Source organism: Cibotium barometz, chromosome 47 (assembly GCF_041138505.1).
Source record: "Cibotium barometz isolate CiBa-2024 chromosome 47, ASM4113850v1, whole genome shotgun sequence".
NCBI classification, from domain to species: domain Eukaryota; kingdom Viridiplantae; phylum Streptophyta; class Polypodiopsida; order Cyatheales; family Cibotiaceae; genus Cibotium; species Cibotium barometz.
In genome coordinates this window covers 35,479,927-35,495,298 of record NC_141092.1, presented here as the reverse complement: position 1 = coordinate 35,495,298, position 15,372 = coordinate 35,479,927, and the positions used below count along the sequence as shown (strand labels likewise).

Here is a 15,372-nt window from a genome sequence, read left to right as displayed (position 1 = left end):
ACCTCATAAGTTACAACAATATTGAAATCTTGGGGGGTTCATTATATGAAAACCATGTATATCAGGTGCATTCATGGCTTATATTTAAAATCCCTTATCTGTGAATTTTCCATGAGTAGAATGCACCCTTTTTCTATACAAACTATAACCTTTGTGAGATTGATATGAACCTTTTTGTAAATATATTTGTGTAAATTAGATAAACTAAAAAAATCCTTATGTTGAACTCAGGTGATAGTTCACATATTTTCAAGTGAACCCACTGAGATTGAAAGTCTACAACCATAACTACACTCATAAATTAAGAGCCTAAAATGATGGTTGTGTTTAGCTATGGTTTAATATGGATCATAGGTTACAACAATATTGAACACCTAATTAACTACTTTTGGAAGGAAATAAGAAATTGTTGGGGTGTAGATAAAACATCTAGGAATGGTAACGACCATGAAACTTGTGAAGTATTGCACACAAAACTTGAACTCTTTCGACTAGTGCGTCTAGGATTAGGAAAATTAAAAGGATTGTGTAGCTTGATAGCCATGGTAAAGTGATGGGATAAACATTAAATTGACCTTTATGTAGTTTAAAAGATGTCGCCACCAATCACAAGAAAACTTATGCTATCATATGTCTCCAACAATCACCCACGAAAACTTATGTAGTTAAGCGGGCTTATGGGAAAACTCTCTATGAAATAATATGTTTGCCATGATAATTTAAGCAACAAGAAAATGAGTTAACTTTATTTCCTCGATGTCAACTTGAAAGAATTATTAGAATAGTGCAATCCTCTATGTTTTGACTAGCTTCTACGACCCTTGCATAGGTGAAGAAGACTTCTTTGGGAAGCAAAATGTGTGTACATATGTGTTGATCATTTAGGTAGCCATTGTTTTCCATCAATGAAGGCAATGCTGAGGAAAGGTTTTGCTTGTTTTGGTGTGAGTTGCTTGGACCATTTCACTCTACCAGAGGTGTTAGCTCCTGGGCCATAGCATTTGTATTCACCATAGAAAACTCGTCTGCAAATGAACAAAAAAGATTAACAAAACGTGTGATATGAACATTAGACATGGAGATTTTAATTTTTGGAGTTACTCGTTATGATATAGGGGAATGCATACTTTTGGTTAGAAGGAATGTTCCAATCATTCCAGCCTTGGGGGATGATGATGTTGTCAAAGTATGTGTACAAGTAAACGACCCTAGAGTAGGCTCCCCATGATCGTCCCAAGTAGATAGAGCCAGAGCCAGTGACCATGCAATATGCGAATGAGTAGCCTGTGTTTTCCTTTGGTGTAACTCGCTTTTGAGCGGCAATAGAGCCAAAGGTTGTAGCAATAGAGTGTATGTGGCATTTCTGTAAGCATACTCACAAGGCCAAACAATTAATTAAGATTTGTGCTTTAGGAAGTTAACATTAGGTGTAATTTTTGTGCAAACATACATGCATACACACAAGGCCAAACAATTAATTAAGATATGTGCTTTAGGATGTTTACATTAGGTGTAATTTTTGTGCACACATACATGTAAGCACGCGCATACACACATGAATAGGTAAGGATGCACACACACGGTAATGCACATACATTTTGGTAGGCACGCTTGCCCTTGAAATTTGATGAAAATTTTGTAAAAAAAATGCAAGGTTTTTTTTTGTGAGCAACTAGGTGTAATTTTTAATGGCCAATTCTTTCAAGTGTATTTGAATAACGTGCTTTCAGATTTTCCATGCATGCACAGGCAAGCGTGCATGCGCACGTGCTCCTCCTCCATTAAACCGCAAAACAAGGTTTACCACAAAGAGGGATCGGGCGTTGCCAAAGATGAAGTCAATGGAGCCCTCGAGGTAGCACTTGTAATAGTAGTGGCGCCCTTCTCGGTCGTAGAGCGTATCCTGCGCACCGTAGAAGCTGCATCGGTAGAACGCAGACTTGTCACCTTGCACTCGCACCGCCACAGCCTGTTGGCCGACTGCTCCACTCTCCGGAGCTGCAGCGGTGTTCTAATCAACAATCAACGATTCCCATTAGAGTTTTGTTACGATTATTATTATGATTAAGGTACCAGCTTAGAGCTAATTTGTGTACGTGTTATTCTGATTAGGGTACCTTAGAGCTAAATTTGTGTACGTGTTATTCTGATTAGGGTACCTTAGAGCTAAATTTGTGTACGTGTTATTCTGATTAGGGTACCTTAGAGCTAAATTGTGTACTTATTATTCTGATTAGGGTACCTTAGAATCTGTATACCTTGAAGGATATATCTAAGGCTATGACGTTGTCTGCTTCAATTGCAACAGAAGCGCTTCCATAAGTGCCAAGTGGCTTGCCATCCTTCCCTTTGGTAGAGGCATTGTCACCCCACTGAATATAAGTTAGACCAGCCGCTTCTCCTTTTAGTGTGATAAAGGGCTTACTGCTTGGTATGATCACCTTCTCCCTATAATACCGTGCAAAGAAGATAATCACAATTATCTATAAATGACTTTTGTAGATTAATCTCACCTATAATACCATGCAAAGAAGATAATCATAGATTAATATCACCACAACTAACAAGGGTGCTCCCTCCTACCATTGAGGGGTCACAAAGCACACCAATTGAAATGGCTTAAGTGATGATTATATTAAAGTGGGTTAAGTGATTATTATATTGAGGGGTCACAAAGCACACCCAAATGAAGTGGGCTAAGTGATGATTATATCGAAATGAGTAATTAACTAAATTGCTTACTTGTAGATACCCTTTTTGACATAGATAATGACTCTCTGCTTGTTATTCTTAGGCACTTTGTCTATGGCAGCTTGGACAGTCTTGAAATCACCAGACCCATCTTTAGCAACTACAAAGACAGGTGGGCTTGTTTGCTTCTTATCTTCATTAGCACCAAGTTTTCGATCCGGTACCATCTTCTTCACCACTTTCTCACCATAATTCTCTGCTTTCTTCTTAATCTGCTGCTTTTGGCTCTTAACCCACTTGTTAAACACATCGTCTTTGTAGTAATTGGGTCTAGCAGGAAGATGATCATCATCATCCTCGTCTTCATCCTTGTCAGGGTGGCATGTGTCTCCTACGTGCTTGACCCACTTATCAAACTCATCAGAAGGGCTTACATTTGTAGAATTAACTGCAATCGGAGTTGCGCAAAATGCAACCAGTGCAAGGAGTATGTGGGCGATGAAAAGGGTCTTCATGATTGAAACTAAACTTGGTTAATGGGAACTAATCTTAATCATATGATTTGGCGATGAGCATAGTTGGGGAGACTTATATATATGTATGCATACGAGGCCACCCCATGGAGACGAGAAAATGCAATAGACATGCACGAAGCAGGCTGCGCGAGGAGCTGTCAATCGAGTTGTTCTTTACATTTTTGCTATTAAAAGAGTCCCCTCATCGTTCTCACGACTACTCCATGTCTTCCCACCAATGATGCGAGACTTTTTTTTCTTTCTATTTTCTTTTTATTTTTTTGTTTTGTTTTGGGGGGCATCTATCCAAATGCGAGTTTTATGATTACCTTATTGAGAACCTCTAAATTATGTAACCTTTTTAAAAAAAGTATTCCACATATTAATGAAAATTATGTAACCTTTTTCTAAGTACCTCTTTTAGAGGAGGTCATCCAATCCCTTGTACAAACAGTCCTCTAGGGTACATTGTGAAAGTGCTCCTATAGATAAAACTAAGTTCATGACTAACTCTTACGACTCAGAGTTAGCTCTTCTTTCTCCACATCCCTTCTTATCTTTGATATGTTGAAATGCCTTACTCCAATAACTTTTCATTTCACTACAAGAGAATCATTGTTTTTTGACACTTAGTTTTCACGCTTGGTCGTGTCGTGGATATGTGCGTCGAAACAGGTGTTGAAATATGTGTGAAAAATACGTCAAAATAGGCGTCGAAATGTACGTAGAAAAAGTCGTCGGAATAAGCGTCGAAATAACATTCAAAATTTTTCTTTTTAAAAAAAATTAAATTTATATATAATATTTGCTAGTTCCTATCTTGGGGTGTGTTTTAGCTTTCTCTTTCTACCTCTTTGCAAGCATATGTGTCTATGAGAGAGAGAGAGAGAGAGAGAGAGAGAGAGAGAGAGAGAGAGAGAGAGAAAGATGATCAGAGAGAAAGAGATAGATAAAGAGCTCCTTTAGAAAAAAGGTGTTGGCGAATTTCCAAATTTCAGCAGTTGTAGAAGGTGGTTTGGCGAATCGCTTTGATGGGCTGGAGCATGGGGCTTGTGGCTATGTGTGGCTAAAATCTTGGAGGCTATTGTTAAGCCTGAAGGGAGATCAAGCCCCTCCACCAGTTGGGAGTACAGAAGCTCTTTGAAAAAAAAAAAGAGATAAAACTTGATTATCTACTAATCTTGATTAGCTAGGTAATTAGTAAGATAATGGGCTCATAAATTTGATGGATTCTAGGCTAGGCTCTGATACCACGTTAAATTTGCAGCAATGTGATGAGCTATGGTGGATCAAGTGCTAGAATCAACATCATTAAAAAAAGAGATTAGATGATAATTAAGACATGATTAGTGAGCAAATAAATTGATAGCTTAATGTAGGCATGGATAATCAAAAACCAGCAAATTCTCATTAGGCCAATGCCTCAATTTATAGAGTTTACATCCAAGCATCTAATCCCACTGATCTCTCCTTGATTCACTCCACCTCTTTTGCTTGATTCTCTCCACCTCTTCCCAGAATATCTCCACACCTCCTAAATCTTCTCATGCTATCCTTTATTCTCTCCCAGTAGATACTTCTCACCTTTTCACAGCTTCTCTCACATTTACAGATTCTCTTTTACAGCCTCTTGCTAAGGGCTTGTTCCCGCACAAACCCTATTCACTTGTATATTTCAACAGTAGAAGATCAAGTCAAGGTGAGCGCCTTCAACATCACCCTTGATGGCAAAGCAAGGCAATGATTCAGGTCCTTGAAGACTAAGGACAAGGCCACCTTTGAAGATTTGAAAGAGGCTTTCAAGGTTGGGTATTCTCACCAAGGTACCAGGTGGAGCCCAGTTGCTGTGTAACGTAAGGCAAAAGGAAGAACAAACCATCAGAGACTACATCAATAGAGTTAGATATCTCCACTCGTGTTGCAGTGCCAGAGACGATTTCTCTAACGAAAGGTTAATAGGGAGACCTCTAGAGGGTCTTGATGACGTGCCCTTACACAACTCATTATATGCCTTGGGCCATACCTCCTTTGAGAAATCTTGCAGGAGTGCTATGGATTTTGAGGAAAATTTCAAGGGAACATGTCCCCGAGAACTCCATGTACATCAGAAGTTTCCTTCAAGACTACTGGCACAAAGTCTGATCTAAAAACCAAGGAGTCCATGTCAGGACACAATGTAGAGAAATTGGCTGCTACTTTAATACAGCAAATGACCCAACAATGGAGAACCAGTCAAGTTTGGGATCGGGGAGGTCAACCCCATCTTTATCCTTGGAGAGAACTTGTATGGTGCCCAACCTATCCAGCCGACCATACTAGCACGGAGTGTCCACACTTGAGACCCTGTCCTAGCCTCTATTGTACATATTGCATGAAATGGGACAATCATGAGGTCTCCAACTACTATCATCAAAAAGCTGCTTTAGTCGGAGCTCTACCCCAGGCATTGCCCACCAACCCTAGGCAATCGCAGGCACCTTGCCAGCACCTACAATTCATAACCCACCTCAACTTGGTCAAGATGTGGCCCATAGAGGAATTCTCACGGAACCTAAAATGGCCTTACGACCACGGTTCTTCCACCTCACCCCCCACTGCCAAGAGTTACACCAATTCGTCAACTAACCCTGATAAAAATCTTTGAAGATGGGAACGAGGGGGAAATTTCGGAGGTTCCTATTTATGAAACCCAAGAGCCTACAAGCCCACCCTCACAAACCTTCAGTAGTTACATTATGGAGGGAGATCAAATATACCCCGTGTACATAGCCGCCCCAACACCGCGGGCCAGAGACATGATTTAGATGACAAAGCGACCCATACAGTGCTATGATTGTGTGGGACCTCACCAAGTGTCTAATTTTCCCAACGGAAAGGGTATGGCGAGTACCTCTGCAGGTGCACCTGCTATGATGCCATTATGTGTAGGATGTGGTATCAATCACATGTATAAAGATTGTCCACTAAGACTGGGTATGACAAGAAAGGCTCATGAAGGTAATCCCAGCACCCATCCTTGACTTGCTGAGTGTTAGAGATGGTTTTATCCGAGCAGTCCCTCTCAACGTTGTCACAAGATTACAAAACCAACAACGAGCTGCAACACATGCTTCTTGCAGAGGCATCAACCTCACAAAACCAAGGCCAAGAAAGAGCCCCTGAACAAGCACAACGACCAGGCACTCAAGAAAGAAAGCCACAAAGATCGGCAAGGGTGAGAGCTAAGTGGTTATCAAAAGCGGTTCGGAAGACGGCACTTGAACTCATGCATCGACTTCTTCATCCAAAGAGAATGATTTGCTATGCATTGCCGCCTGAGCTAGGGAGCCTATTGACATGCACCAACCACCAAAAAAGCTCACCAAGTATTCTAACCCCATTGAGGAAAACGAGTGACTTTTGGCAGCCCAAGAGTTGGTTAGAGAATGCCAAGAGCAAATAGAAGATGAGCCTCCTACTGACTACCTTGAGCCATGTATGCTGGTCTCAAACCTTAGACCCACGAAAGAAGCTCAGGTATATCCTGGAGAGCTTCCATGGCAACCCCCACAAAGGCTAACAGAAGCAGCAACTTCCACTTCAGGAGTTACCCCCCAGTAGGGAGACAAGGTGGTCAAACATCTTAGAAACATGCGAGATGACCATTTTAGGGTAACGAGCATAGAAATTCTTGTTCCTATGCCTTACATACAAAAGAGCTTAAGACTGAGCCAAACCAACCTTCCTCACGAAATAGCCCCCGTTCCAAGACACATTGTAGGTCTCTCTTCTTTCCTCTCTTCTCAGGTCCAAATCCTTATCATCGAAAACTTGATCCAAAGTAGCCCAAGTATATGGAATGATCTAAAGGATTAGATGGAAGTACACCTTAGGGCATGCATGCACAAAACCATGGAGCCTAATAGCTCTAATGAATCTGAGAAAGAGGAATTCCACATACCCCATAAGGTAACCCCAAAACCCCTATGGTTTGAGTGAATAAGCTTGGACAGTACTTCGAAGGTGATGAACTCAATGAAACCTTGCCAATAACCTTCGATGGCCTCCAAGTTATAGCAATCTTGGATGGTGGGGAAGGAGTGAGCATTGTTACAAAACAGTTCTAGGAAAAATGGGGAGCACCCACCTTGGATGACACCACTTTGCTGGTTAAACTTGCTAATGGAGACCCATTGGTCTGCTGAGGGATCTTAAGATTAAGATCCTAGGAACTACTTACCACCACACCTTTGTGGTGATGAATTTTAGACATCATTCAATCTCTTACGACTGCATCCTTGGCAGACCATTCATGAGAGAGTAAAAAATGATTCATGATTGGGATACCGATCACATATACATTCGGCAAAAAGATCTAACATTCAAGATCCATCTACGCATGTGGAAGTCCACCCCATGAGCAGCAGACCATTCGCAGAGGACTCTGTCACAAAATGATGCAATCCACTGTAGTCCATTTGTATCAAAAATGCCATAAGACACTTGAATATGAAAAGGAGAGTGAAGGGTGTGCACCGCTTCCAGAGCCTGAACAATGTGAGAACTGGATGCATATCCTTGCTACCCTGGACATTTTGCCTAGACACACTGGTACAACGTTTTCTATGGCAGAAGGGTAAGAGATTACATCCCTATACATGCTCAGTTCAGCATACCTGCCCAATGTTGCCACCACACCCAAGTACTTGAACAAGCTATTAGAGCTAAGCCATCAGGGGGTACATGCTCCCATAAAACACACAGGCCTAAGGGATTCCATGCACCATAATGATACATCTTCCCTGACGATTCAGACACCCATTAGTTAAAGTATGTGGGGGCGGTGGAAGCGCATGACCACTTCAATGAAATGTGGAAAAAGAAGTTTGCCAATAGCTCTCTTTTGGTCCACTATACCATTCCATAGCCCCAGCAAAACCCACTGAACCCAACTAACACTGCTAACACTACTAACAAAATTCCACAAGGATTACCATGTCGCCTTTGGGTACCTTGAAAGCTTCTCGCAGTACAAGGCTATTATGAGGGTGAATCTAAATTATGGATCCCTAAGAGATCCAACCATCCCCTTCGTCCATAGGCACCCAAACCTCCTCATCTCCCATATTGGCAACAAATTCGCTAACCACAAGCCTATAGGCACAAGCCTATAGGGTACAAGACAAATGCAAGCCCAAGCACTCTCCATAGAGTTCCAACCCTCAATCAAACCCTCAATTGTACCCAAAACCAACTCCCAAGTGGATCCCCAAACCTCTCCTAGGATCCCAACACTTCTACGAGGGCAATCATCATATTTGGATCCCCAAATCTCCCCAACCTCAACTTCCACCCCATGTCACTCAACAGTCCCCTACCCTTCAGTGGAAACCCAAGGCGACACCCACTGTAAAGACTACCCACCATGAAAAAGGAAAGCAAAAGCTTCATAGTGACACTACAACCCCCATGCTGCCACCCGACCGATAGAGCTAATTAATGATATACCTTCAACGTCAGCAACCCCCCCACCAATCATTTTGTGAGGCTACAACAGCAGAGTACAACAATGCCATCATCAATTCCTTCAGTCTTAGGTACTTCCTTACCACCTACATTAGAATCCCTCAAGGAAGTGATAGCCACTACCTCACCATCACCTAATTGGAATCGACTCCTTATTTTGGCAAATTGGACACGTGGTCAGTACAAAACCCGTAATGGGGTTCTGGCAGCATAGCCTTTGGGTACAAAACCTGCTTCAAGGTGCCCAAAAAAAAAATACCACATGTGTTCCACATTTACCATGACCATTAAATTACAAGTTTTGACTTGCCGAACCCGTTCTAGAACTGCCCTATCTATTCCAACCTACCTAGGATTTGCCATGACCGTTCGAAGTTTATTCATGGCCGTTCCAAATCTGACTTAAAGCCCCCAGCTGTTCCTTTCCAATTTCAAGAGCAAACGCCCGTTCCCTTCTTCAATTCAAAAGCCCGCGCTCTCTATTGGTTTACTAATGCTGTGGCCATTTGATCGCCTTACCGCGGTCGTTCCTTTCTGATGGCATGAGCAAACGCTTGTTCTCTTTCATTTTCTAAAGCCCACGGGCTGTTTGCTGGAGTTGCCACCACAGCCATTCGCTTCCACTGTCCAACTGCCCCGGTCATTCCTTGCAAGTGCCATGACCGTTCCTTGGGTTTGCCGTACCCTTCTACCAAATCTATAAATAAGAGCCCCACTCCCTCATTTCCTCACTTTCAATTCTTCTCCTAGCCAAGCTATTGCCATTTTTTTTATTATCAAGCTTTCACACTCACCCACCAGCCATCACAATGTCAGACACATCAGACTCCTCCAGAGAGGTTCTCTATCACACCTCTATCAGGAGAAAGTGACCTGCAGAGGTGGCCAGTTTAAGGATTATGCCAAGCACCCCACTCACTCTCTCACTTGGGGGATTCTCTCATGAGGCAGGTTAATGGGCACACAGTGCATTCCCTAATGAAAAACAATCATAAGGTGGAGCACAAGCTCCTGTATTACACTAGGCCATCTTATAGAGCCATAGCCTCAGACCCCGCTGTGGTGCAGAAGCTGGAGCAACTTGGCTTGGGTAGATTTCCAACCTTAGAGCCATGGGGGCTAGAGTTATACAATGCCCTACACTTCGCAAAATCTTATAAGGCCAATCAACATACTGGCGAGGTCATTGAGAACGAGAGCCATAGGCACCAAGTGTAGCTCAGTATAGAATTGATCATAGATGTTTTGTCACTCCCCCACGTGGAACAGTCATATGTCAAGCTTACCCCAATGCACCTGAGCTCACCAGAGGTTTATTCGAGGGAATCCCTAACAAAGGTGACGTTGAATGGGCTAATATTACACAGGAAGATCTCATCATGCCAGCTCAAGCATTGCAATTTCTTCACCACCAGGTGGACAGACCGCTTTAGCAATTTCTTCTCACCACCAGGTGGACAGACCGCTTTAGCAGATGCAGCTTGACCACCTTGGCTTGGGTTCACCAAGGTATAACGGTTAATTGGGTGGATTATCTTTTTAGGGAACTTCATGTAGTCTGCTCTAACCCCCAAGGGAAGCTGGCGGCTACTACATTGCTAACTCGAGTGCTTTATTAAGTAGGTAGATAGAAGGAGTTACTTGGGCAATCCAGCTTAGCGGCCTTGATGATGTTGTAGTCACTTCACTGCGCTCTCCATCACCATCTTCCAACCCTCACCAACAAAGAGGCCACACCACGAGCCATCTCTCGCTGAACAAGCTCCTCCTCAGCCACCCAACTTACCAACACAAGAAGAGCTAGCAGTTGCCTATTGAAGCAACAAACGAAGACAGCTAAAGAGGAGGAAGAGCACTAGAAACATGCCTTTTTTAATAGGAATTTGTTTGAGATGCTGCCTCTTGACCGCTTCGCCGACATGCCATCATTTATTGAGGCAAGCCCTTCTTCCCCTCGTGCCACACAAAACACAGTGAACACTCTCTGTTGTGGAAGCTTCCATTCCAGCCAAGCATTTATAGAAAGTGTTCATGCGGCCCACGAAGATGTGCCAAACTTTGCGCTTGGTTTCTCCCATATAGTCTAGGAACATATAACACAGATGATGGATTGCATTTACCGCACAGCAAGAGGTGGCCCAAGTTTCCCAAACAGAGATGTTGTTGGGGCCAAGGCCCATGCATGCCAAGTGCTAAGGATTTATACCAGACTAACTTACAGTGCATGCAGCCCGCAAGAAAAGTTTGATGAGAAGACTCAGCAATTGGGACACGCCCTTTCTCATATCACTTAGGTCTAACAACAACTCACTCAGCAGTTGGGACACGCCCTTTCTCATATCACTTACGTCTAACAACAACTCACTCAGTAGTTGGGACATGCCCTTTCTCATATCACTTAGGTCTAACAACAACTCACTCAGGCCCATGAAGCTGCTCCTCATAGGGTGCATCATGAGCTGACCATCATCGAAAGCCTGCACCAAGATGCCCAGGATCGGGTGGCCTAGACAGTAGAAGATACCCTTGCCCACACCCAAAGAGATTTCCTCATGCACTAGGAGATTTCATAAGAAACCGTCCGCAGCCTAGAAGAGCACCTCGGAGAGAGGCTGAGGCCCGCCGGGTAGCCCAACCCCCTTCCACTCCCTCGCTCCTTCTTCTAGCACTCTGGACTGCAAGGTTGACACCCTGAGGACACAACCACCGCAAAGCTCCCCATCTTAACCCTCCCCCCATGGTGGACACACTATCAGCTCATCGACCTCCATTTCTGGAGCGTCAACCTGAACCTCTTACAACATAACCTTTATCTTGATGAGCCTCTCTCCCACCATAGCTTCACCTACCCCCTCACCAAGTTCCCAATCTCAAGCATCAACCTCAACCCGCATTTCTTTTTCCAAGGCCTTATTTCCTTCCACCATCCTCATGACTTTTATGAGCTCCCCCATCATTCTCTCCAAGCAACCGTGATAGACTAGTGTCAACTTTTGCACTTCGGCTTCCCCTCAGACCTAGCTGAGCCCATTGATCTATCCGTCCCAGATGGCTTATGCCCTTACCCTTACCCCTCTCAGATCTCCTTAGGGGCACTTCACTACTTGTAGGATGTTGGCTGCTGGAGAGTCGTAAACAGTGTGTATATCTTTCTCTCTAGGCGGATGCTCTCCACCTTATTCCGCAGAAGGCCTACTCTTTTTATACCAGAGATGTTTTGAGCAACTGGAAGTCATGGCATTAACAACTGGCATCTTCTAGTTTGATGAGACACATGTCGCCTTCCCACTCGACTTCTCCATCGATGAAGCTGCTACTACAGTTTCCTTCTTTCATGCCCATAACCCCACAGATGCCATTGAAGCTAGCCCGACCCCGAACGATAATGGTGGAAGCAACAATGGCCAAGGAAGCCTGCCATCCCACCCCCCAGAGCCTGTTCTCCGCCACCTCCACTATCACCACACCCAGCTCATCTTCCGCATCTCCCAGCAGCCGAACCCCCACCGTCTCCTCCCCTATCTGGGCAGCTCCACACTCCCACTTTTCCATGCACAACCCTCTTCTCCCCCCATCCATTTTCCCACCCCACCCCCATCCCCTCCTTTTTTATCCCTTCACTTAGGAATGTGCACAATGCTCCAAGACATCCCCTCCACTTCCACTAAACCCCCACCAATCCTCAACGCCAACCTCGCCACGGGACCCTCAACCTCGACAGCCCCTCCACCCCTGTCATCACACCAACTCAACCACCTTCCACCCAGCACCTCAAAGAAGGGGAGATCCTTCCGCCACATTGCCACCATCTAAGCATCATGAGGAGGTTGACCCTCTGCTCAACACACTCGATTGGCACGATCCCCTTGACTGCACAGAGTTTGAGCAGGCCTTGACTGCTCGATCGACAACTCTAGGAAGAGCCAGTCACCTACCTCACCAGTTGCATGGACATCTACGTCCTACGACCATACCTTGATGCAAAGCATCATCAATGGTTGCGTGACCACCCGCCACCACGAACACAAGGTGGATACCACCGGCCACCCGCCTGGCTGCTCGCCCCACAATGTTCAAACTCATGGGTGAGTAGTCGGAGAGGCGGCCCTTCCTCGCCTGGGAGACGTACTGTAACGTGCCTCGCACATTCAGGGTCAGCCCCGACTACCTCCCAATTTGCCGATGGTGGGCATGGAAAATCTTCCATGAAGAGCAAAAGAAGAACCCTAAACTCAAGTTCAACTTTCCGTGGTTCGCTCCCCCGTCAGCCTAGCAACCTTGCATTGAAGAAATTATGGTCCGGTGCTTCCACGTGAATTCATTCGCAGTTTACGACCAAGTCCATGACCCAGCCGCCGTGATCTTCAATCTGATCATCATGCTACTAGAGTCATTTCCTGACTGGGACCATTATGTTGAAGGCGCACAAGGTCTAGCTTTTAACACCCAACAAAGGGCCCACTCTCAAGAAAATCTTCGGCCACTACGAGCATATTGTGTGGATGCGTGCTTGGAGCCTACAAACTTTCGAAGATATGATGGAGACCACTTTTTGGACTAGTTACAAAGTCTTCCATTGAGCCCCCCTTGCTCCAATCTCGTGCCAAGATTTCATCAAAACCTATTCGATCTATTACAGATAGATCCGGCGGCCAGCTCCGAGGACGGATCTACATTAGGGAGGGGGTATGTTAATCACTCCGATTAACATTACGATGTGCACAGCTACACCCTAAATGTAATTTATCTTTTTATAACCGCACTAAGTGTGAAAGACACATGGGATGACCTAGCTTATGGCTTGTGTAACGCCGGTCATGAGGAATAGATGTACATAGAGCTAGAGAAACTAGGAAGACTAGTTTTGGGCCCCCAATTGTAAATGGGCGGCCGGACATTGTAAATATAAGCTCATGTATATAAACCATTTTATGGAATATGGAAAGGGACAATCCCATTTGTCTCACTGGATTTTTCCTTCTCTCTCTTTTCTCATTTGAGCTTATGGTTGCATGTCAGCTTGTGTTCTTGGTTGCTTACATGTTTGATTATTGGTAAGTAGGGATGGTAATTCTCTCCTTTCTCTTCTTCTCTACCTTCTCTTTGCTATCTACCATGTCCCTTTTGCACGTTAGTTGCATGACGTAGAGCTCTCCACAGCTCTCCTCCTTCTTACTCTCTACCTAGCATTTGGATCTCTTCTTGGTGATCCCCTAGGGGCTTCACATTAAGACGTTTAACCCTCATAGGGTTGGCCAAATGTAACTCTCCGAACTTGACTCTTGCATGCATCTTTCTTCTCTTCTTTCTTCATTGTGTACAAGGTAGCATGTTATCCTTAACAACACACTATATAAAAATGTAAGAAAATTATTGAATATCAAGATGATGTTTGTTCCTTGGTTTTTTTACAAGAACCTAGCAATGTTAATAGGTTTTGAGGCATTAGATATTTGTACTTAGTCAAAGAAACATGTTGGGGCCTCCTCTGAGACACACATAGATTTTCAACTTTTTATTCTTATTAAGTTAAATTTGAACTCATATTTGGATAGAGCATGAAAAATCATGCACTTTTTCTTTTTATAGCTCCTCAATCCGAGCTACGAATCAAGAGTTATGATCATTCCTTCTTTAGCACCCTTAAGAATGTGACTACAAAGCATAACAAAGCAATTTGTGACATCCAACAAGATTGTGACCATCTAATCGCCTTGTGGTGAGGCTACTTTATTTTCACACATAAGTTCTCCATAATGTAATATGATACCATTTCTTTGACACCCTTGAGAAAATCACTACAAAGCGACTTGGCACATCCAACAAGATTGTAACCATCTAATTGCCTTGTAGTGATTCTATTTATTTTCACACAGAGTTCTCCATATTGTAATATGACACCACTTTTTTAATAACCTTGATAAAGTCACTACAAAGAGATTTGGAACATCCAACAAGATTGTGACCATCTAATCGCCTTGTAGTGATTCTACTTTATTTTCACATAGAAGTTATCCATAATGTAATATGACACCATACCCTTGAGAAAGTCACTACAAAGAGATTTGGGACATCCAACAAGATTGTGACCATCTAATCACCTTGAAGTGATTCTGCTTTATTTTCACACAAAAGTTCTCCATAATGTAATATGATATCATTTCTTTCACACCCTTAAGAAAGTCACTACAAAGCGATTTTGGACATCCAACAAGATTGTGACCATCTAATCTCCTTGAACTGATTCTATTTTATTTTCAAACAAGCGTTCTCCATAATGTAATACGCCACCATTTCTTTGACAACCTTGAGAAAGTCACTACAAAGCGATTTGGGACATCCAACAAGATTGTGACCATCAAATCACCTTGTAGTGATTCTGTATTATTTTCACACAGAAGTTCTCCATAATGTAATAAGACACCATTTCTTTGGCACCCATGAGAAAGTCAATAGAAAGTGATTTGGGACATCCAACAAGATTGTAACCATCTGATCACCTTGTAGTGATTTTGCTTTATTTTCACACATAAGTTCTCCATAATGCAATATGATGCCATTTCTTTGACACCTTTGAGAAAGCCACTACAAAGAGATTTGGGACATCCAACAAGATTGTGACCATCTAATCACCCTGTAGTGATTCTGCTTTATTTTCACA

General features: G+C 43.4%; 1 protein-coding gene across 1 annotated transcript; it reads right to left on the bottom strand.

Moving 5' to 3' along the window:
* Positions 1-713: 713 nt before the first annotated feature.
* Positions 714-3,276, bottom strand: LOC147611629 (putative pectinesterase 53). The gene is made up of 5 exons (XM_086785000.1): positions 2,743-3,276; positions 2,259-2,448; positions 1,805-2,011; positions 1,128-1,363; positions 714-1,025 (listed from the first exon to the last, which is right to left on the bottom strand). Exons 1-5 carry the CDS (start codon positions 3,204-3,206, stop codon positions 878-880), a joined length of 1,245 nt encoding a protein of 414 aa, XP_086641126.1. The 5' UTR covers positions 3,207-3,276; the 3' UTR covers positions 714-877.
* Positions 3,277-15,372: the final 12,096 nt, after the last annotated feature.

Excerpts from the sequence above, each read along its gene's own strand:
- LOC147611629 (XM_086785000.1), bottom strand. The coding sequence starts at position 3,206 with ATGAAGACCCTTTTCATCGCCCACATACTCCTTGCACTGGTTGCATTT. Across the intron at positions 2,012-2,258 it reads CCTTAGATATATCCTTCAAG|AACACCGCTGCAGCTCCGGA; the intron begins GTATACAGATTC and ends ATTGTTGATTAG. Across the intron at positions 1,026-1,127 it reads AACATTCCTTCTAACCAAAA|ACGAGTTTTCTATGGTGAAT; the intron begins GTATGCATTCCC and ends GTTCATTTGCAG.